At 43.2% G+C, this 23,659-nt stretch overlaps 1 protein-coding gene across 9 annotated transcripts in view; it reads right to left on the bottom strand.

Annotated features, from left to right (window-relative positions):
- Positions 1–245: 245 nt before the first annotated feature.
- LOC116426948 (dystrophin, isoforms A/C/F/G/H) overlaps positions 246–23,659 on the bottom strand; it is a 650,967-nt gene continuing 627,553 nt past the window's right edge. For 7 of the 9 annotated variants that reach the window (XM_031976684.2, XM_031976683.2, XM_031976685.2 and 4 more), the window contains 11 exons: positions 7,635–7,894; positions 6,874–7,032; positions 5,910–6,046; positions 5,188–5,392; positions 4,981–5,066; positions 4,574–4,901; positions 4,383–4,494; positions 2,941–3,579; positions 2,357–2,471; positions 1,733–1,840; positions 246–931 (listed from right to left, as the gene is read on the bottom strand). In XM_031976684.2, coding sequence (XP_031832544.2) covers positions 831–931; positions 1,733–1,840; positions 2,357–2,471; positions 2,941–3,579; positions 4,383–4,494; positions 4,574–4,901; positions 4,981–5,066; positions 5,188–5,392; positions 5,910–6,046; positions 6,874–7,032; positions 7,635–7,894 — 2,250 coding nt within the window. In that variant the 3' untranslated portion in view covers positions 246–830. Of the gene's footprint in view, positions 932–1,577; positions 1,590–1,732; positions 1,841–2,356; positions 2,472–2,940; positions 3,580–4,382; positions 4,495–4,573; positions 4,902–4,980; positions 5,067–5,187; positions 5,393–5,909; positions 6,047–6,873; positions 7,033–7,634; positions 7,895–23,659 lie in introns of all 9 variants that reach the window. The other 2 variants (XM_031976686.2, XM_031976690.2) reach the window with 2 other exon arrangements.

Here is a 23,659-nt window from a genome sequence, read left to right as displayed (position 1 = left end):
GCACTGGGTCACGGAAAGGTACCGGACGTGCATATACGGATTTCCCCTCACGTATTTCCTGCGTTCACCGATTCCCCTCCTTGTGTGTGTCCGTCTAGATTCACAACATGTACATCTGTGTTTATGTTAGAATGTCGAGGAAGAGCCCGTGGCAGTGAACAGAATGGGTATGTAAATGTAACCTACGATCTATAATAGATTATGTGATTTGATACATTGCTTTTGCATGCATTGTTAATGATACGTTGTTTTTTTTTTTTGTTATCCTTTCGTGATAATTCATTTTATTAATCATTATATTTCATCTTCGTTTATTTTTTCTTTATCTTCCCCTCGTTTCCTCGTCGTTCGATCGTATAGATTAACTAGCAAGCATATAACAACTGACACTTCTCTCCTTTTATTTCCCTTAACTTTTCCCCCCGCCCCTGGTTATTCATTTCTTTTATTCCACCTCCCGTCGCAACGATAAGTTTCGAATGATATGACGTGTCAATATGTAGTTAAAGTTACTCTCAGGGGCCCGCCAAAGCCAAACCATAAATTGTCTTATTAATTATATAATTTAGCTATACAACGGTTGTATATCAAAACTTATAAAATACCCAAAACCACTATGGCGGCGCCCCTGACCCTGCATTTCGCGCGATATTATCGTCCCTCTGATATGCGTTTTAGAGCCAGACTTCTTCATTGGTCACTGATGATAAGATTAAGAGTTCGTCGTTTTTTTTCGTGTCTGTCTAGAGTCGAGTCGTTCTTCCTTATTCCCGTTCGTTGATGCCGTTTCGGACGTCCTTAATGGCCCTCGAACGTGGCTCGTGCGATCGTTACTTAAAAGCTGGCGGCGGTGCTCTCTGCCCGTTCGTTTTCGACGTGTCATCGCTGGTCATCGCTGTCACAAGCTCGCCGACAGCTTTCCCTAAGTCTCCTAAAAGAAAAATCGACATGTCTCTTTTCCTAGAATGATTCAGTGGTTTTATATCTGTACAAACATTAGCTTTTATTATACGGACTGCTGCCAAATTTCTGTCGGAACTCAGAGCAGAGCAATTGCATTTTTCTTGTATTTTATTTTTTGAGAAAATTATTCAAGTTCGACAGTTGGCTGCAATCTTTGTATGTAGAACAATTAATCAACCCTTACAAGATCCTTTCCACATGCACACATACACGAGAGATGAGAATGTTGTGTGGACAAATATTTCAACTGTATGATTATAGTAGATCGTTGCAGTAAAACATATCATTCTTGCATTGGATTTCTCTATTTTATTTCTAAGATGATACTTAAAAATATAGAGACTGAAGGTACTTTTCCCATTTCCTTTGTTCCTTGCAAAAATAACATGTTCTTTGCGCCAATCGAAGAGTACATAGAGTGGCAAGAAGCAATGAACAGACAAGATGATTTGAGTATGTATATGTACACATGGACAAATATTCGTGAACATGGGATTGAAGTATCAGACATTGACTTGAATTCGAATGACACTGAATTTAGCATGACGAGGCATGTCACAGCGTGTTCACGCGGATGGAAGATCCAGCAGGAAATTAAGCATTGAGACTCTCACCTTACATCCATCCTGTGGCGTGAAAAAAAAAATAGGAAAGCATTGTCATTGTTAAGCAGAACTGGGTCGTGCAGAGAATGTTCGAGACAAAGAAGATTGATTACGGGCTACGTAGACGTGATTAGATTGAATAGTTACACCAAGAAGAAACGAACCTGCCATGTGTAAGAGATTGCCCACGTTATGGGCTACGCTGTGAGAATGCGGTGGCGGTGGTGGCCTCTCTAAACTGCTCACTCTTCCCTCGTTCGAGCCTCCACCACCTACGCCCATATATACCCATACCGATAAGCCTTTGCTAATTTCTTTGTTAATTTGCGGTTAGTAGACTGCTAATAGGTGCGTCCTTGTGACGGTTCATTTCAAACGTGATTCAACGGAATATAGCAATACTTAAAAATTGCTGGGTATCCTTTATGCAGGATAGAAGGACCACAGGTTTTAAGCATTTCTAGAATACTAGGAAAAATCAAAAGTGTTTAAATATCGTCAAGAAAAAGTTTCCAGTCTCAAAGTTTGGACACCTATGTTGAATGTCACCCTGTATAAGAGGAAAAAGACATTTAATGTGAATGCGGAACCCTGTTCAACCCAATGGCGTTTCGAATTTTTAATCCTCGCTATGGTAGTTCACTAGTCAATGATAATGGAACCCGCGTGTATTGAGCAAAAATTGTCGATGCATGGAGGTGTAAATTTTCGAAGCGTACACGTTTGATCCCTACAGTCTATTACTAATTGTTAACTACCGATGGGGTTAGTACCGAATGTTAACAAACCTGGTGAATCATGGTAGTGACCATTCATCTTTGCCGGAGAATCGGTTGCCAGTTGCGATGCAGTTACGCTTCGTGTTTGCAAGGTGCCCGTTTTCGACGGCGACGAAGCATTTGGCTGTAACGATTACCATTATCAAAACCAACAATACAAAGATTCTTAAAAACTAACAGTAACTATTCAACAGAATAGACTTCACTGATTTCAATGATCTCAAAAAATGCTAACAAGCTTAATATTCTGAATAATCTTCACCTACATTACCATCTAAATACCAACTCTCTATCTATTAACCCCTTACCTTATGATTTATTTCTGAACTGTAATCGATACAACTACTTTATCGTTAATAATTCATTGAAAAAGACAAAATTTGGATGTTTATTCTATGTCTACTCCAAAGGTTAACGATTGACAATAGAAAAGTGATACTTAATTTATATTAAAAAAAAATGAATAATACTCTCAAATTCAATTTAAAATTCTCACTAGTCTGACACGGTATTGTAACTCAAGGGGTTAATCCATCAATCATTGCAATCAACAAAGCATACCCTCTAACAACCAATAGAGAACCCAATCCCACCTCATCCAAAAGCTGTCTAAGTCTCTGCAGCTGTGCCTCCAGCTGCCTGTTATGATCCTCCAGTATCTGCATGCGCGTTTCGAGTCTGCCCTTGTGTTGTCTCAACAGTTTCGCTTCGGCGATCATGTCGCAGTTGGGTTGTCGGTTGCCGTGTCCATCTTCAGGCGTGGAGCCCGGCGTCTGTTTCGATCGCAGTCGTTCGTACTCCGCTTGGAGCGTTGCGTTCTCCTCTTCTAGATCGCGGATCATCTCCTCGAGTTCCTCTCTCTGCTCCGCGTCGATCGCGGCCATCACCTGCACGGGGCTCCTCGGCACGTTGACGTTGTCACCGCCGTTCAGGCTTTGGCAATAATGCGCTATCAGCTGGTGCTCGTCGTCGCTGTCCGGCGTCGAGTTGCTCCTGGTGCGCGACAGCTCGACCTCCGCCAGCCGGGAAGCGTACATCTCCAGTCGCGAGTGCATGTCCTGGCTGAGGGAGCTGTGCTGCGGCGATGGCGCGGGGCTTTCCAGCGCGTCGCCCTCCAGCACGGTCTGCACTGGCAGATAACCGACACGCGGATGCTTCTTGAAGTATCTCTTCGACTTGAATTTGTTCCGTAGTGCCCTCGTGAAGTCGCGCACGTCCTCTCCAGATGTGGTCTGCGGCAAATAAATAAACGAATATTATTGCGCCGACCCATGGACACTGACGCTTTTCAACTATATATAGAAAATACGATACGAGACGCCCGGCAAAATAAGCCGCGGAATTTACGTCTCTGCCGGTGGCTGGCCTTCGCTTTTCGCACTTTGCTTTTAGATGGTCTGCGTGGAATGGGGTTGAAATGTGTACGCTTGCCGCGGCGGATTTAGCGAGCGTCCCGAGACACCAAGGAAGATCTTCGAGTATGACTTTCATTGAGGATGGCAGAGTTTAGGTGAAGTGTATCGTTCATAAAAATATTTTCTATACTATTTAGATTCTTAGGTTTCACAGGTGAGATTTAGGTATATAACTGTTGGATAAAGAGAGCAGAGAATCAATTTCATTAACCCCTTGCCCTATGATTTCTTTTCCGATTGCGTCCAACAGAAATGTTTCATTGTTCATAATTCAGTAAAAAAAGAGAAAAATACACTTATTGTATGTCTACGTTTACTCAGAAGCATTATAATTAATAAGAGAAAAATAATATTCAATTCGGACTTGGAAGAATTAAGTGACATTTACATGTGTTAAATACTATTCGAAATCATCACCAAGAGTGACACGATATTGTAGGCCAAGGGGTTAATGATTTCCTTGCAGCCGAAAAGTAGGTAGAAAGATACTCTACTGCCTGCAGCAATGAGGCTCACGTTTTCCAGGTTACTCGAACGAATCCTGAGGTCATTAAGTTTATTCCGCCTGCGGTAAAAATACTCATTCCTCGGTAGTAGGTACTAATATCGTGTATACTCACTGCAGTGCAGTACTCTTGCATTGGATGCGTCAGTTTATGATTCTTCGCCTTGCGGCCCGAGAAGAAACAGTTCTGGCACATGTCGAAATTGAAGCATTTCAAGCATCGGTATCTGAAACGTTTAGATGTCCGCGTGTAAGCAGCCGATCGGATTTAGAATCGCGCCGGGCATTAAAGATCCGAAGTTTTACCTGAACCCAGTGATGGGGTACTCCTTGCATATGTTACATTTCGCTTGATGCTTGGCGCTCTCCGCGGCGGAGAGTCGATGAAGCACAGGCAACCAGACCATGCTTTGCGGCTCCTGCTGCAGCCAGCTCAAAAAGTGCACCGCCTCTATCTCGTTCTTGTCCTTCCCGGCTTTCTCGAAGCAGCTACGCACGCTGGGCTCGATGTTCGATCCGCCGAATGCCGCCACTTCTCCCAGCTGTCTCGGCACTTGGATGCAGTCGTGCAACAGCAACCCCAGTTTCCGTTGATCCACCAATCTATTCGGATCGGCGATCAGTCGGAACAGATCTGAAAACGGTGGAAGTCTCGTCAGACGCGTTCTTCGTCTTGGAAAGCTTAAGGAAAGATTGTATCGGCCGGAGCTTACATCGATATTTCTCTTCCAAGTGGCCCTTGCACAACAGGACCAAGCCAACCTTGAAGGAGAGCACGCGGATTTGGCCGGTCCGTTGACTGGAAAATCGTGAATTGATCGGTGAGTCGCGAAATTACGTTTGTCCCGTTGAACGAACGAAACCGATTAGCTCGGTCGTTCGGGATTATTTCACGGGCGACGCCGATCGATCGTACTCACCTATCATATACGTTGAGGAGCCAATTGATGGCCAGATCGATGCACAACGGCACAGACACCTGCGTCGGATTGTCAGCCGTGATCACTTCGTACAAGGACGTCAGGACTGTCACCATGTCCGGTATGTCGATTAGCTTGTCGTTCTGCGCTCGGAGCCCGTGCGAATCGAACTGTTCCAATGCGGTGGAGAGGCTCAACATATCCACTGTAAAGGATAAGGGATCGATATGAGGCTTTCACTGGTCTAAGCGTTTCGTTTTATTAACAACTGTACATTATGCGCGGCGCGCGCGCGTCAAAGCGGAATGAAAGCCAACTGGGAGTCCCTTTTGAAGTCGCGTCGGAATGAAATACAGTTAATGAAAATGGACGCAAAACGTCCATGCCGCGGGGCGCATTAGATAAGAGTCCAACAAAAAGAAAGCTCTATTCAGTTCGGAGAATGAATCGGCGCCATTCTCGCGACGCGATGAAGAATCGTCCGCGCAGAATTTATGCGGCGACCTAACGACGAGCTAGCTATCGTCTGAAGCGAAATAGAACCGCGAGGAAGATGGGATCCATTGACAACGTTGCGGCGCGTCATTACAACGGGACACGTGATTAATCGAGAAAATTGTGACGATTAATGAACGCGCCGGGAGCTAACTAATCTCCACCACGCGAGGGAGACTAATAGAAGCCCGCGAGCTAGCTGCCACGGGAGCGAGCGAGATACTCACGGCACAATCGTTTCTGAACGGTGCGCAGCTTCATCGCGGTCCTGTACGCCGAGAATCGTACTTCGTTCAGATCCGCCAGAGAAGACATCAGCTCTATCATTTTCGGATGATCCCAGTGGGTGGTCTCCGACTGATGGCTGAAAACGCACTCGAATTAGGGGATAAGTCGCAGTTGGAGGGAGATTAAGGAATTAATGAAATTTCTCGGCGGCTGGAAGGATCTCGCGGATAGAAGTTCGCCAGAACCAGCCGAGAACTTTGTTTAATCTTTATGGTATCCGAAGCGATTCTTGGCACGGCCGCCATTTTGAGTATTTGTCTACACTTCGACGAACTCGGGCAGCCGACATCCTTCGGGATTCTTCGATTACGATTGAAACGATCTATACGATTCCGTTTGAATAACATATTACATTCTTAGAAAATGTTTATTCTTGAATTATTGCAAAGTAATATATTCCTCGTGAAGAAACTGGGAGAATATCGTTATAGATGGTCTGTATTCAGTACCGCCAAGATGGCCGATCCATATTAGAACTGTCTCTTACAACTCGTCACGTAAACGATGTAACCGAATATTGTAACGTTAATTAAAGAATAACTCTGATGTTTGCATAACGGAAACAAACGTTACACTAATGTTTTCTGAATCTCAATGAACTGTAAGATCGATTTCACCACGGCAATCCCGAAGGGTACATTCTCCCCGAATTCGTTGCCGGCTCCGAATTCCGAATTTCCATTGTCCAATCGCGTATTCCCTCGCAAACGTTAAATCCGGGTTACTCCCGGTCTCCCCGCAAACTTCCTGTTGTCTCAAATCACAACTGTCTCATCAATTATTCGTTTGCTTGCGCTAAGATCGAGGCGCCGGCACGGAATTCGGCGCCGGTTGGATCGTGGGAGGGCGGAATTCGGTCGTCAGTTTAAGGTGACTGGCTGCGGAGCAAGGAAGATCGATTACTTGATATAGTAAGGCACTTTGGCGGGTGTGAGGGCTCTCTCCCATGGTGGTTCCACGCTGCTCGCGAGGAAAGCCTGGCTACCCGGAGTGCTGCCATCCTTTCCAAATCCGCTTAGCAACTTGTAACGCTCGTCAACCGCCACTTGCAGCACCTTCCACCTGCGAAAACACGTGAAAAAGTTACCGTCTCGCGGTTTTCCATTCGAACGGCGACGGGAAACCGAGAAATAACCGACTTCGCGGTAAGTGTACCTCGGCGAACGATATATCCTCCACCGAACAGAAATAACAAAGTTAAGGGAGGGTTATCGGCGTCGAGGAGCGGCGACCTTCGATGCCTCGCGCGTTACAACTTATTTCGGATGTTCCGTTGCGCTTCGAATTTGAAGATTTCCAATTGAATTTCACAAATATTAACCGAGGCTAATGATTATACAAAGGAATACTGGCGCACTCGATATCGACGAGATGCTATCGAAGTGAAACAAGATCTTTCAAGTTCGAATAACGAAGAGTTACTCGGAAAACTCGGTACATTCGTAGGGGTAATATGAACGAGTAATTATGTTTTCCATTAGTTTTATCCTCCGTTCAGAGTACCCGCGAATACGCGTGATAAAATCAGCGAAATACGTTAAGGAAATAAATATTCATATGATTCTCGCTTGTACGTGACGCTGCGACGGCGAACTATCTGCAACTTCCTGTACCCGTAACGCGACGGCACGGTAACCGGAGGAATTCAGTGGAAGTTGGTCTACCTGGTGTTGAGATCTTCGAGTTTCGCCAGCAAAGCATGAGAAACGATGACGCTGCTCGAGACGAAGACGCTCGCCTGATCGTTCGCGTCCTCGATGTTCCTCTGAATGGGCACCAGCCGTTCGCCGAATTTCTGCAATTGCTCGAGCAATTCCGTCGCCTCGTTCGCGTCGCTCGGATTTTGCCAGCCGCTCTGGATCGCCTCGGCGCCGGCCATCCGCGAGGACAAGTCCTCGAGTAACTTTTGGAAGACACATATTTTCTGCAACCGAAAAACGAGCACGATTCAAACTTCCGATTTCTCCGAAATCCACCATTGAGATAATCATTCTAAACGCCGTGAGGCGAAGTTTATCTCGATTGGCATTGGTTCGATATAACGTTGGTTCTCGTTATCGAACTCCAGTCATTAATTCAATGTAAAAGTGATTTGAAATTAAAATGAAATTTCTTGACGTTTACCTGCGCGTTTCCTCATTACTATTCCCCGTGTGCTAAGTATCATTTAACGCTGTTTCTAAATTATTGTAAATACAGGTTGCTAATCGTAATGTCGTCGTTTATCTATAGCGGGGTTTATTAATTTAAAATATTTATATAGACGCAGATGAAATAATGACTCCGAACATTCGAGCGACCGAGTGTGCAGCTTTATGCGCCGCTTTTAATTAAGTAAATTGAACAACTGATTGGTTATTGGGGACACGGAGTCGCTAATTGGATTATTTATTTTAATTGAAATACTTTTACCGAATTAAAAATAAAACTCCGTACGGTGTGTATCGGAACGAAGGTAAATATCGTAATTTCTATCTTTTCTCGTTTTACTTTGGGGTGGCGACCACAGCTGGCGCTAGTATGCGCTGCTCGTTCCGACGATGACGACTAAACTCGGCGTTAGGGGCGGAAAGGGTTAATAAGTTTCGATTTTAATATGGACTTACACCTGTTACCCTTCGTATAACCTGACCCCTTCATGATTTTAACATATTATCGACTGAAGATCATTTAACGAACCTTTTCGACCCCGTAACGAACAGCGAAGACTTTATTAATTCTTTAAAGTTACATTTCAAGAACCGCACAGCGATCTATCATCCCTTAAGAAGAACAGCGGTTCATTGCAACGATAAATTCGACAATTCTCAATTAACAGGTGTAACGGTAACATTGAAAATTTTCAATAAATAGGTGTCGCAACACATTTTTCAATTCCGAATTAACAAGTGGAACGATAACTTTTCAAACCTTCAATTAATGGCTGTAAGAATGCATTCTTTAACTCTTAATAAATGTGCAACAATGACTTTTCGGATTCTTAATTAACAGCCGCCGCGCTGACAAGTGCTATTATCAGAAACTCCATTATACCCTTCATTATGGGAGAGTGTTAAACGTCTCAGGTGTAATACACGCGATAACTTTCCCGCCCGGCGGCCGCGCCGAGAAAAATGTTCCTTTATTCCCGCGCTGAAGTGTTTACGTTTCGCAAATTACGCGGAGCTATGAGAATAATTAATTTACGGATGACAAAGATGCGTAATTACGGGGGTTTGTTTTAAACAGGAGAAAGAAGGGGGTGAAGAGGTGGAAGGAAAAGAGCGGGACAACCGCTCGGTGCAGGTGCGACAGCGTTGGAGAGAGAAAAAAAAGAAGACGGCTCGTAGAAAGTTAGACCTCGTTAAAACGTACAACTTTTTCCTTCGATGGTCTGCCCGCGAACAAAGTATTAACCGCCGCTGTTGGTTGAATGAATCGCTTCGCGCGCGGATTCATTCATAATTTCATGCGTTCGGTTCGCGAGCTAAATTATTTAGATCGCACTCACGCCTGCGAGGCGAACTTTCTTCAGGAAAGTTCCCGACGTGAGCGCGTTACTTTGAATTTGCACTCGCGTTACCTGTGTTTACCGAACAAACGTAACTACTAGTGAAACCTAACTACCAGAACACGCTTTTTGCCGGAGTAACAGATTGTATTATACTTAAGGAAGAAAGTTGGAGATTCTGATCATCGAATGCAGCATTCTTACCAAACACTGGAATTGTTTGGCACTCGGAATGAAAGTACGGCTAAAGGAAACATGATTTTACGATAGTTTCGTTTTAGATTTGATTTCTTTCTGATTGAACAAAGGAAACGAATTTTCTGTTTTTTGGAATGAAATTTGAATGGTAATTTAAATTTATTTCCAAAGCAGCACGATCGTAATTTCCATTTAATAATGTTTATTACAACGAAACGATCGGTTAGTCAAAGGGGAAATATTCCGACGAACAAAATGAACCCATTCCGCCGGCTTGTTCCCGCGGTTCTCTCCGAAAATAGTGTTTCCCCGCGAACGAGCTGGACGAGCGTTTCTGGGAGAACGACGGACGGCCGCGTTTGCGGGCCGAAAAGAAAGTTACAAGCGTAATTGTCGGGGCAGAAGTTTATGGTCACGAAAACCACATTTATGGTTTACCGGGTTTCGCGCGGCCGTACGTATACGGGTCAGCCGTGAATAATCGTTCCCGTTAAAATTCGGTAGAAATTGCGGCCAAGTCGCGCGGAGTTCCTGCCCAAAATCGGCAGAGACCACTGTCCCTTTAACGATCACGCGGAAACAGTTCACCGAAAATATCTCAATAATTCGTGATCACAAAATAATCGTTACGAAAGCTACACCAAAAAGTGAATCCAACGGTTAAATTAAAAATTCGAAGAACCCGTATCTCATGCAACCTTTACAGTTCTTCAATTTCAGAATCTTCTCGAACACGAGTTAATATAAAAGTGAATCCAACAGGCAAATTAAAAATTCAAAGAACTAATATTTAATTCAACTAAATTCCATCGTTCCCCAACTTTCCCTCGAACGCTACGTATCGCACAAAGTTCCAGCTGTCTATAAATTTCCCAGCACTCAACAAGTTCCACTTCATTCCGAGCTTTTTACACGAATATCATGTATCAGCTAAACCTTTCATGTCCTCGTAATAAAGTTACACTTTCCACGCATCGGGCTGCCACGTGGAAAGCCCGTCAACCCCTATCGGGAAACCTAGAAATCCCCTTTTTAACGCATCGAACAACGAAGGCGCGAAGCTACGAGCAACGGACACGAAGATTACGCAGCCTCTTTTTTCTCTGCAATAAATAACATTTAACGGCGAAACGGCGGAACGGATTGCATCGCGAGAACTCGCGGGACAAAAGGGCGGCGCGACAATAACCCCTTAAACAACACCCTAACATCCCCTTTCAGCGGCCGGGGTTCTGACGACCCCGAAAGCGTCCCGGTCGCTCTATCCATTCATTCGATTACCTCCCATTCAAGCGTCCCGCCCTTCCATTGGCCGTTTCTCGTCGCCACCTTTTCGCAGTCTAACCTCGACAGGGTGAACGATGGCTGCGACGCAACGGGGGGAGGAAGAGGCGACCATCGCCCGGAATAAAATGATTCACGTCGCGCGAACGCTTTTCCCTGGCATTTACAGATTCCCCCGGCGAGAGGCGGCGTAATCGCAGTCTAATTCACCGTGAAATAAAATGTTAAGTGTTTGGGGAACCGTTATTTCGGTTTTAATTCGAACAGTCCCGCGTTCGGTTCTGCTCGAAATTTTTGATAGAAGTCGCATTTCACAAATTTTTGGAGACTTTCATATGGAATACACGCGAAGATCTGTAATCCAGTGAGAATGTTAAAATGTATAGAAATAAATGTATAAATAAAATTGTAGAATTTAAATAAAATGTACATGAATATCGATTCCCGCTGATTTAGACGCTTCCTCGAAGCGCGCGGCTCGCAGAAATAAAAGCGGAAAGGGAAAGGGCAGAGGTAAAGAACAAAAACAACTTAGGCAAATGCCAGAAGGGAACCGGAAAGAGCATCGAAGCGAAGAAAGGGAAAACGAGGAGGTACCAGGAAGAAACGAAGCGAAGAACGGGGGTGGATGAAGGGGAATAGAGGAACGGGGACAGAATGAACAGCGAGGAGCAAGAGAAAAGTGGGAATAATAGGCAGAACGGATAGAGAGAAAGGCATGAACAGAGTCGTAGATGGGAAACTCGGTTAGAACGAAACGGGAAGGGGGGGTAGTTGAGCGGGGGGGAAAGAGGCGAACAGAAAGGGAGAGAGAGAGAGTAACGAGGAGAGAACGCCGGGAGCCGAGGTTGGGTCGCAACGGCGGGAAAAAGGGTCGGGAGGAGGGCTGCATTTGCATTCCAAATAAACGTCGACGACGGACGCTAAATCGCTCTAATTAGTCGTCCCGCTATGAAAGTACTTTTAAGCGGCGCTTGTTCGGCATCCAGCGGCGCGCGTTCTTAAAGCGGGAAAGCGAAGAAAAAGGCGGCGGGCAAAGTCGATGCCGGAAGTTGGTACGAGTCGCCGCCGAGAAGAAGATTGCTTGACGGCCCCCCGATAAAGGATTCGCGAAATCGGACAATACACATTGACCGGTGAGTTATTCACGCTTGGAAATTTGCGCGGTGAACGGAGCCGAGTATTTGGCTGCGTTCTGAATACCGATGAATCGGGGTGGTTGTAGATTAAAAATGTGGACGTATGATCTACTCGTTTGTTTTTGTTTTGATTTTGATTGAATGGGATTCGGTATAAAATATTTGTTTTGTAATAGAGAGGATTGAATTGTAATATATAGGTGTGGGATTAAATTTGAATAATTTTTTATTATATTTTGTAAGGATTATCGACGTATTGTATATTTTTCTTCGTTATTTCAATAACTTTGTATGATCGAATGATTAAATATTACTAACAGCTTTTACAGACTGTTATTTTACGGCGGATATTCTCAATTAATTCAAGGCGGCGTTGCTGATGTAGATATGCTAATGTAGACATAACCATTGAATGCAGAAACGCATGTGATCCCAATATAAGGAATCCTCGACGACGCGAATAATTTTAGAAATGAATGTTATATCGCGCACCGGCTATAAAATGCGGAGTCCGGTCAGCATAAACGTGGAAGCAATGAAATAGAATCTCGCATTCTTATCTATAAAAGAAAATCGCTTAGGGAGGCATGCATGTGTAACAGGTTGATGGATCGTGACTGACATCTGTTTCGCAACGTACACAGTCATTCATGTAATGTTGCGTAAAATAAAAGTATTTTCTCTTCTCTGGCTCCAACATGCCAATAAAAAACGCCCCCCCGTTTCCTTACAGTTTTATTTTCTCAATCCTTATTGCTTCACGGCTGTAATTCGCCGGTAGAATTGAAAACTGTACCAGTAATCCTTATATACGATATAATCGTTTTCATGGTTACGGTTTATTAGACATAAAATATAACTTTATTTTCAGTATCTATATCAGTATATAATATACCGCATCTCATAGCTCGCGTGAGAAAATTCAAATTAACTCGATGCGCATCATTATTTGAATCTACGAAAGTATAACACGAGATTCAGGAGGTTAATCGTAATTTTAATACTGAAAATAAAGTTATATTATATTGCACGTTTAATCAACTATAACCATGAAAATTATTATCGAAACAGATGATAGCAGCGAACGCGTTAGCAGTTGGTTTCGTGGAGTCTATTAACTAATCGGCTAAGTATAATATTAATTAGACGAACGAGCAAGGTAAACTCACTGCCGGATCCTAGTTCCAGTCTGATACAATGTAATAGTTCACTCTCATTCGCGGGTCCCGTTACACCGGCCTTCGTACTGTACTTGCCTGACACCGTTCCAACCACAGGTGTCGATAAACCTAATTAGTCGTACAGTTAGCGACGCAGTAATTGCAACCCTCGACCGCGGTTCCGCGAGAAGCCGAGTTTCGGCCGGCCGTTCGCTCCTTTCTTTCCCACCGGGTCTCGCGCGAAAAACTTATCGTTAACGGCGATATCTCGTTACAGGCACGATTTGTTCGAGATCACGCGAGCGTGTCCAGCACGCACTGCAACGTGGAACGAACAAAAGGCGCAGTAAATTCGATTGTAACAATTGCGAAGGAGCAAGTTCAAATGGATGGAATTCCTCTTTGAGGTTCTTGGAAACGTTCGCGCGCAATTCCGAGCAATTTCATCGTCAGGTGTTTTTCTGACGATGGCCGGACGGACGATGACTGGTAGCATTCGGAAATTGAGGACTCGGAGAGTAGTCGATGACCTCGACGTAATCTTTCCCTCCAACATTCAACGAGTTAGTTAAAGCGAGCTACTAAAGCTAATGGAAAATATAATAAATTCGTCGTAAATATAAATATCTAGTTATCGACTGAAATAAATTGAAGATCTTCGTAGCAAACAAAAGCTGGAACAATTACTAATTATTTGTTACAATCCTCGCATTCCACTATCAACGCTAATTACGTTACTAAACACTTTCACTCGACATCGGTTATCTCGCACGTTACGACTGTTTCCAAGTAATTCAAAATCACTCATCGCTGACTGACACAGCGCCTACCGTGTTAAACAATCAACAATAAATAACTCTAACACAACCTTCATTACCGCAACCACTACAGACACAAAAAACATCCACTCAATAAACCCTCTCCGTTCCCCAAACACTCATCTCCAAGTACCACAAAAAATTCCACATCCTCCTACTCTTTCCTTCCCCCATCAGCTTCCATTGTTAATTAAATTCCCATCGAATTTTTCCCAGCACAATAAGCTCGGCAGCGCCGTACGAAACATATTGCGCGAGCGGGTCGCAAAAAAACCGGCGTGCCAATTGGGAGTCGATCTTGTTCGCGACAGCCACGCGCAGCAGGGGGTGGAGACTTAATTCCCGTAATAAATTCCCGGGGCGAGGGGAAGAGGGGCGAGGAATATACGAGCGTCGAAAGTGACGCGGCCAAGATGAATGTATACCCGGAAATAAGATTACGGAGCCATCAATAAGTCCAGTTTTCCCGACGTCCGCGTACGAAATCGTTCCGATGCGCGCGGAGCGTGTCGGCGGAACGGTGGCTGAACGAGGGTGACGGCGGGGGACGAAACAATTTTTCCTCCGGCTGGCTGTCTGCAATGTCATTTATTATGTAGCCAACCGGGCAATTAAAGTTAACTCGGCCGTGCTTTCGCCCCTCCCGCCCCCCCCCCCCAGCCGCGCTCCCTTTCTCCGCTGTCCTGGCGAACTTCTTCGCGGAATTTACTAAGCTAATTGTCTGGCGCCGTCCAATACTCCGTTCGCCGTTGCATGCTCCATTCGGTAATTAACAGAGCGTCGCGCAATTTTCTTCGGGCCCGGGATTCCCCGGGAAAAATCTCCGGCCGTCTGGCCGGGAAAGTTTCGGGCGAGTGATGGGAGCCGCGAGATTCTTCGGGGAGATCGGGCTCTGCGGAGCTACCGGGGGATGGGATTTCTGAATTTTTAATTATCGCGGTTTTATCTTCATCTTTCTGCTCGAGCGGCTCGGAGGGCGGGGGTGTTGTGAAATATGTAACCGGGGGGGTTGATTAAAAGTGAACTGCGATCGGGGAAATGTGGTTCTGGTGTTGGACTTCGGTGTGGAGTTGATGTTCGATGGTGATATGTTAATTGAGAGATAGATTAATGTGTCTCGTGATTTTCTGTTGTATCGAAGAAGGTTCTAAGAGATTCTGCGAGAGAGTTGGAGGGTGGGGTGTGGTGGAATGTGTAATTGGGAGGGTTGATTAAGAGTGAATTGTGATTGGGGAGATGTGGTTTTAGTGTTTGAATTTTATTCTGCGTGGAGTTGATGTTTGATGGTGATATGTTAATTGAGAGATAGATTAATGTGTCTCGTGATTTTCTGTTGCATCGAAGAAGATTCTAACAAAGAGATTCTGCGAGAGAGTTGGAGGGTGAAGTGTGGTGGAATGTGTAATTGGGAGGGCTGATTAAAAGTGAATTGTGATTGGGGAGATGTGGTTTTGGTGTTTGAATTTTATTCTGTGTGGAGTCGATGTTTGATGGTGATATGTTAATTGAGAGATAGATTAATGTGTTTTGTTGCTCGTTGCTAATCTGTCGCATCGAACGAAGTTCTAACAAAGTGTACAGGAATCTTCTCGCTTTGATATTCTCGAGTCGGCACAGGTGGACGGATGAGTAACGCGGCTGAGTGCGATTTATTATGCTTCTCGCGTCCGAGAAGAATCATTGTTCCTGGCACACGTCCCTACCAGAGAAAGTTCTTCTGATTATTTGAAGAAGCGATGATTCCAGCGGCTCGAACAGGCCCCTAGTGCTATTCCCAGAATCGTTACGATTGCAATGGTTTTTCGCAACAGCCCGAGTGCACCGTTCTAAAACCGGCTCAGCTCCGATTCGTAAATCAGACTGATCCGCTTTGCGCTGTTCAATGTTTCGTTAATAGGAGAGAGAGGATCAAACGGAGGAGCGTTTACCATTACTGAAATAATCGTTGCGCCGACGATCAAGATATTAACATTACATTCAATTTTACGAAGATATTTTCCATTCTAAATACTTAATTGCACGATCAAAATCCCTTAACTCGAAAACATTTCAAAGTATTTCCACGACAAATTTCATCCAATCACCCTATATTCCTCCGAATAAAATGAAAACTCCAAAATCAGTCTTCCTCAGCGATCACACATATATTAGATCATAAACAATATTTCCACTTCCTACCACAACCGAAAAACCACGAGCACAAGTTTCCGCGGCGTTTAATAGCGGAGTCACGACTCCCGAAGCGGCGCACGATTTTATCGTTCGAAAATGCGGTGTACAACGAACCCTTTCGCTCTCGATCGAAAAACCCGAGCGGGGCGATAAAAACGACCATAAAACCGTCGTCGGATACCGCTAATACCCGTGTCACGATGTTTTAACAAGGCAAATATACCTATCAAAGTGACAGGAGACGTGGAAGCGGCCGCCGGCCGGGCCGGAAAGGGGATCAAAGCGGGCTGAGGGAGTGGAAGCGCGCAGGAATGGCGGCGAGCCGAATTCTCTCATAAATATTCAGTTTTCCCGGCGATCGTTTCTGTTATTTATCGCGTTGCCGAGACGGTGGACAAAGAGGAAGGCCTGCTAGAGGTGACTAAGCGGCAATATCGTGGCGCCCGGCCGTTGGCAGTACGCCACGTGCATCTATTATAAATCCGGCCTCGTAGCCGCGCCGAAGTACCCTAGACCTTCACCTTACGCGACTTCGCCGTGATTCCGTTCCGTGTTCCATCGATTTCCACGATGGGGCGCGTCGTCGATCGGTCTGATGCCTAGATCCGTCAATTTTTTATTCATCGCGCGTGCTTATGTGGGCCAACGAACTGCTCTCTCGTGCGAAAATACAAGTCGATGGCTTTAGGGAATCATATTAGCTGTTTCTCTTGTGACTCCTTCCTCTGGGAAGCTTGTAAAACGTGACTTGGATGATGCAAGTAGAAAAGAGTGTTTACTGATAACAATTGTAATTAGCTGCGGAGATCCAGTATCTTTGTATTTTAGATCGAATGATTAAATACTTCATAGTTTCATTGTATCAATTGAATATTGTTCAATCTATAATTGTATAAAACAAGAATATCGTAGTCTATTCGATGATGAATTGATTGCCAAGCGAAGCGTAGACCACAAAAACCTACTTTCGCAGAGAACGGACGTTCCTACGCGGAATTCGAATCAGGATCGAGAGAAAACAATGTCGCAAAATCGTCGTGTACCATTTTCTAATGTAAACATTGGTAAGCGATCGGCGGAGCGGGGAATAAATTTGTTATACGTGTTCGCGTAGAGGAATTCGGTATAATTAGCCGGCGGCACGTGAACGAACGATTTATTCGCCGGAATAATTGGCCGGCGATTCATTGGAATTATTTGCATAGATTGCGGCGGGGCTAACGCACCCTGTAAAGCGGAATCGATCGGCCCATCGGCGAGGGCCGTCCGTCATTTTTCTGATCATCGGATACTTGGAAGCGCGACCGGTTCGCGGAAGTTCAGCGAACGATGCTCGACGCTCGTCGCGGGCGTGACCGTCCCGGGCGTTCGGCACGCGTGCGAGGAATCCTGAGATCGTCGCGGGAGGGTTCCAGCGAGCCTCGCGAGAGAAGAAAGCCGGTGTCCGTGAAAATGGCGAGACGGTAAAAATAAACCGAGACGCGAAAGTATTCCGATACCTCCGCGGGAATTTAAATCCTGCGATGATGGCTGCGAAGGTCGGGCTGAAACGACTGTGGCCGCTGACTAACCGAAATACACGGATTCACTGTGCCATTGTGGATACATTGTAGCACTGTTGTCAGAAGCGAATGTTATTGCTAACTATTACTTGGTGAATAGTAATACTGTAGTGCTATTGTGAAAGGTAATAGTCGCTGGATCGCTAGAGGCTTCCAAAGATTTATTTGAACTTGAGTAGAATTGCTTGTTGAGCGATGGAAACTTGAAACGTAGAAATTTCTCACGGTAAACTATGTAAAGATGTATTACAGTTTACTATTCTATAATTATTAAACCAAGAAACCTGATTGCTTAACACATTGCGTACGCAACGAGAAATCTCGTTTTATATAGACACTTAGCTACGCAATTTTGCTAATTACTATAGTACTTAGAAAAATATGAAACTTGATTCAAATTGATTATCTATTTAAAATACATTACATAACAATATATCTGAGTTTCTGTATGTATAGCAACATAAGTTGATCTCTCTGAAAATTTTCATCTGAAGAATTCAGTTTTCTGAAAACTAGCCGGTACGCAATGTGTTATTAAAATTACCGACCAGTTGAACCTTTCGAAATTTCTCTGTAGAAACTTCAAGAGTGCATCTATTTAATTGATTCATTCAGTTCTCAGAGAAACATCTGTTGTCTCTTTGATAATTGCAAAATGAAGGGACCAACAGTAGATTCAATGTTAATTCATACACATCTTGGAACATTCACACTTCAGTTAGAAAAACGATAAGATATTCCATCCCACGACGCAGCTCACTCCAAGAAAAATGATTTTCTCGAAGGGTAGATGTCACAGCAAATAGCTGCTCGTCGAGCTCGTTCGTCAAAGGTCATTAAAATCGTCCGCGTATTTTACATCGTCCCCATCGGCGAAGTATCCGGGTAGCGCCGCTGGCAGAGACACGCTGGGATTGATAAAAATATTTCATGGGCCGCGAATACATGTCTGCCGGATACGATGGAACGCTTTTTACCCGCCCACACCCCCCCCGAGGGGGCGCGTGGCAGACGAAGTATTCCTGTCCGTTCCCGCATGAAATTCCATTGTACCGACAGATGCTCTTAAAACGAGGATCCGTTTAGAATATGTTCCCGTGAATGGGACCCCGATCCGATCGAACCATCGATACCTACAACCTTCTCGATATTTCCCGCAAATATTTATCACCGAGACGTGCACTTCGCTGCGCGGTACGCGTCTGGGAACTTCGAGAGCAAGGGATATGTGTGCCAGGGATCTGGAAGTGTTTTTTTTTTCTTCTCCGTTTTACAATGGAACACCGTTTCCACATTTTCTTTTTTTCGGTACCGTCGCTGTATTTTATAATCTCGGCGGGGGACGTCGCTTCTGGAATTTGTTGCTTCGATCGGTTTCTGATGTATATTTTACTATCTGTTTCGTATTCTTTCTGAAGCATTGAAAAGTAACTGTAGAGGAAACTGTCAAGATAAAATATTGAATATGGAATATATAGTTACATTAAATTATAATATAGTATATAGATATATTAGATTATAATATAGTATATAGTTATATATATTAGATTATAATATAATATATAGATATATTAGATTATAATATAGTATATAGTTATATATATTAGATTATAAAATAGTATATAGATATATTAGGTTATAATATAATATATAGATATATTAGATTATAATATAATATATAGATATATTAGATTACAATATAGTATATAGATATATTAGGTTATAATATAATATATAGATATATTAGATTATAATATAGTATATAGATATATTACATTATAATATAGCATATAGACATATTACTATTATATATTAGATTAGATTACGACATAAGATAGAGTGATTACCAATCATTTCTCCAGTTAACCATGTAGAACATATATATTTCGTAGCAAAAGTCAAAGTATTTTAACCAAGCACGAACTTGAAATATTCAGGATTGTAGCAAACAGTAATTTCAGCTGTCAAGAGATATTCTTCCGATTAATAAATACTTATTAGTCAGATAACATATTACCTCCAGTGTAACGCAATGAAGAACCGTATAAGATCGCAAATCCTCTTTAATTTTTGCCCGTTATCGGAGAGGCGACGGAGTGCGCGATATTTCATCGTTAAAACAAAAATCCACGGTTCGACGTGTCTTTAATTGGATTTACTGTTTGACGCGCGGTAACTGCGGGGTAAGATCCCCCCGGGAAAAGTAAATCGATTAGCGAATACGAAATTAGCTCTGCAAACGACGGATTCAGGAACTGTCGAATTCGGGTTGCGCGTATTCGAGCGGCGCGCTTGAAATTCGTAGTCTACCATTAGGCAGCTTGAACTTCGTAGGAAGGTTACTTCGCCTCCGAGTTGGCGAACCGACGTTTCCGAAGTATCCCGAGATAAGAATCGGTGGAGCGTCGAATCGTTTTGGTATTTCATTACGCCGACGCAGTTTCAGCGGGACGGATTTCATTCGGCACGGGGTAAACTGAAAGCATCGCGGAACATTAATCAGTTTAATTATATATTAGTCTAGCGCGCTTCGAATATTTACGTACACGCAGGATGCGCATACCAAGTCGGTGAGTTATACGTACTGAGAGTGCATATAATCCGCCATTTAATAGTAAAACTGTCTCGAATGAGGGAAATTTACAGGGGCAGTGAATCAGGCAGGATTATGGAGTAAAAACAGGCACAAATCTAGTGCGCGTGTCTCAGTGATTATTCGAATCCGTGTTATTCGGAGAAATTATCGGAACACACGGTGTCATTAATCCTGGAGTACAGAGTATGTAAAGAAGAATATTATTTCTATCATGTAGAATATTTACGGGGAAGTTACTTATCTTATTCATTACAAGATTCAACCCTTTGCGCTCGGCAGTTTATCACTGGAAATATTTTAACACGTTGAATGCCGCACGGTTTGTAGAGCAAAATACACAAAATGGGAAGAATATAATGTTACATCAGTTGATCGAACTGTATTATTATTATTGCGTGTTTATTTAGCTGTATGTCGCCGCATTAGGTATCATTATTTATAATATAGAAACGTTTTCGTTTAATTAAGTGAACTATCGTAAGTCGATCTGGTTGGTCACCGGTGACCCCCATGGCATTAAACGTGTTAACATTAGATGATTTGATAGGGGCGATATTTTGTGAAACTAACTCGAAGATCAATCACACGTGCATCGAGGGACAAAGCTATTTTATTTCAATATTTCTCAAATTGATGTATTACACGTAATATAATATTAACCCTTTGCACTCCAAAAATATTCAATTTATTTTTATAACGTGGGATCTATTCACAATATAAGGGGAACAATGGTATTTTATTTCCACATTTCACGTATCGACAGATTACTCGAGACTTAATGTTAAATACGGAACTTTACAATTTTGATGCACCAATCGAGTGGTGACTGGCACCTTTGGAGTGCAAAGGGTTAGATATCATTTTATCTGCAACTTCCGAGCAAAGGGTTGATATACAGGAAATTTTGTAACGTTAATATAAATATTATATCGGACTGAAATCTATGAATTAAATTTGTATTATAATTACAATGAATCTACTTGTGTTCTTTTCAGGACAAAATAATCAGAAGAGCCGATAGGATAACGCTAGACAGAAGGGATGCGATATCGGCGATAATGTATAATTCAGGAATTAATTATTAAGAGGTGGGCGTGGCTGGCACGAAGGTCAAAGGCGCTGAACCACAATGATAAACATGATTCCTTGACGTGATTATGGGTCCCAGCATACCTGCCGCAATATCAGCGTTATGAGGATCGTTTTCTCCTTTAACGTTCAACGCCGTCGCCACTCCGACGACGCCGGCCTGACGATCTTAACAGCGTCCCGGGATGCAATAAATGCGTATTAACATTTATTACGCCCCGCAGATACATTCTTGTTGCGCGCATTATGTATGTCCGTTCACTCGGCGTGTAACAGTCGCGTATTACGTTCCATTAGAACAAACAGATAAATTGTCGAACAATCGTCGCCGCGATTAGGATATTTCCTGGCAACCGTTAATGCATTAACCCTTTGCGGACGAAGATTCCTTGAAATGTATAAAAGCTTCAGCAGATGAAGCTGAGTTACCTATCAATTGCTTAATTAATACATTGCGCATTGGCTAATTTTCGGAAAACTGAATTGTGCGGATGGCAATTTTCACTGAGGTCAACTTATGTCACTATACATAGAAAAACTCAGATATATTGTTATGTAATATATTTTAAATAGATAATCAATTCAAATTAAACTTTATACTTTTTTCAATGCTGTGGTAATTAGCGAAGTTGCATAGCTAAGTGTCTTTATATGAAAACGAGATTTCTCGTTATCGGTACGCAATGTGTTAATATAAAAAAAGTGAATCTACGCGCTGATTTTTTTCTGTTCGAGCAAGTAAATCATTTGGCCGCGACTTACTCTTCCAAATACGAAAATTTCATCTCCTTGAAATGTCGACTTTCGTCTGCAAAGGGTTACGTTGCATGCCACGTCGGTCACCGGTGACCGACGCTTGTGAATTGCTCGAAAGAAATTACAATATGCAAGATGTATGCCGTCGACTAAAAATATTTGACAATATACGTAAGTTAACAATAGTGTGATGTAAGAATTCTGATATCAAACAATTAATCGTTGTTTCTATCTACTTTTGCAACGAAGGAACAAATGCTGCGCGATTTCATAAGCGAAATGTATAGAATGGAAAGAATATAATATTAAGTCATTTGTTTGTATTGCATTATTATTGCACGTTGACCTAGCTGAATGGCATTAGCATGACTTATAATATAGAAAGGTTTTCAAATAATCATCGTTTAATTGAACGAACGGTAGTAATTTGATTGGTCACCGGTGAACCATAGCATTCAACGTGTTAATCAATGCTCCGAAGAAATATAATTACACGTTCTTACATTGTTAGATTTATTGCATTGTCCGGGTAGCAAAGATTCGTAATATTCCGAGGAAGAATAACGCACGCGGAATTCTTCGCGTGGCAAAGTGCGCACAATGGAATGCTTTAACGTTTAAAATTCAATAGGAAACGCAATTTAACGGAGTCAAATGAATTTTTCAATTCATTAAGAGTAATAACGGGAAACATTCAATGAAATAATAGAATCGCCGTTACGCTGTAATTTTCACGAACGATCCTGGAAAAGATTAATCAATGCCCGCGCAAACGTTCGCTGTCGCAACGACTCATTGTCCCCGAACTTACCCGCGAACGCAAACGAATTTTCGCTTAAACAAACCGCGAACAAAGGGGACGCAATAATTACGCAACAGAAGAAACATGCTTCAGCAGCGTCGAACCTTGCGGTCAATTATTCCGTCGTCATCACAACAATCATTAGACCGTCGACGAGCGACGAGTCGAAGCGAGAGGAGTGTGCCCGTTCAGCAAACTTTTACCGAAGAGCATTCGGCCCTCTCGTAACTCGGCATTCCGCTTTTTAGCACGCGAGCGAGCGTTCCAGTGCGGTCAACTCTTGCACGCGATTGCACGATACGCACGGCGCGAAAGAAAATTTGCGATTTTAACGGTCGCGCGGTGCGTTTCTTAACTCATAATGTTGCATACAGTGACGAGTGAGCCTCGCGATGAAGATTTCGAGATTCGTTTAATAAACATCAATGTTGCTCAATGCGCATGGATCAAGGCAAAAAACTATTTTACTACTATCAATATATTATCTTGAAAGTAAATCACTCGCAACTGAATTATTTACCGTCACACGAAGATAGTCGCAATTTTTCAGTCACTCGAGGCTTCAACTCAGGCGCTATACACAATAGTAAGCACAATAGCAAGAAAAACTCCGACAATTGTCA

This window comes from Nomia melanderi, chromosome 2 (assembly GCF_051020985.1).
Source record: "Nomia melanderi isolate GNS246 chromosome 2, iyNomMela1, whole genome shotgun sequence".
In the NCBI taxonomy this organism is placed as follows: Eukaryota; Metazoa; Arthropoda; class Insecta; order Hymenoptera; family Halictidae; genus Nomia; species Nomia melanderi.
The sequence above is the reverse complement of the archived record's forward strand: the minus strand, read 5'-3'. Positions and strand labels throughout refer to the sequence as shown.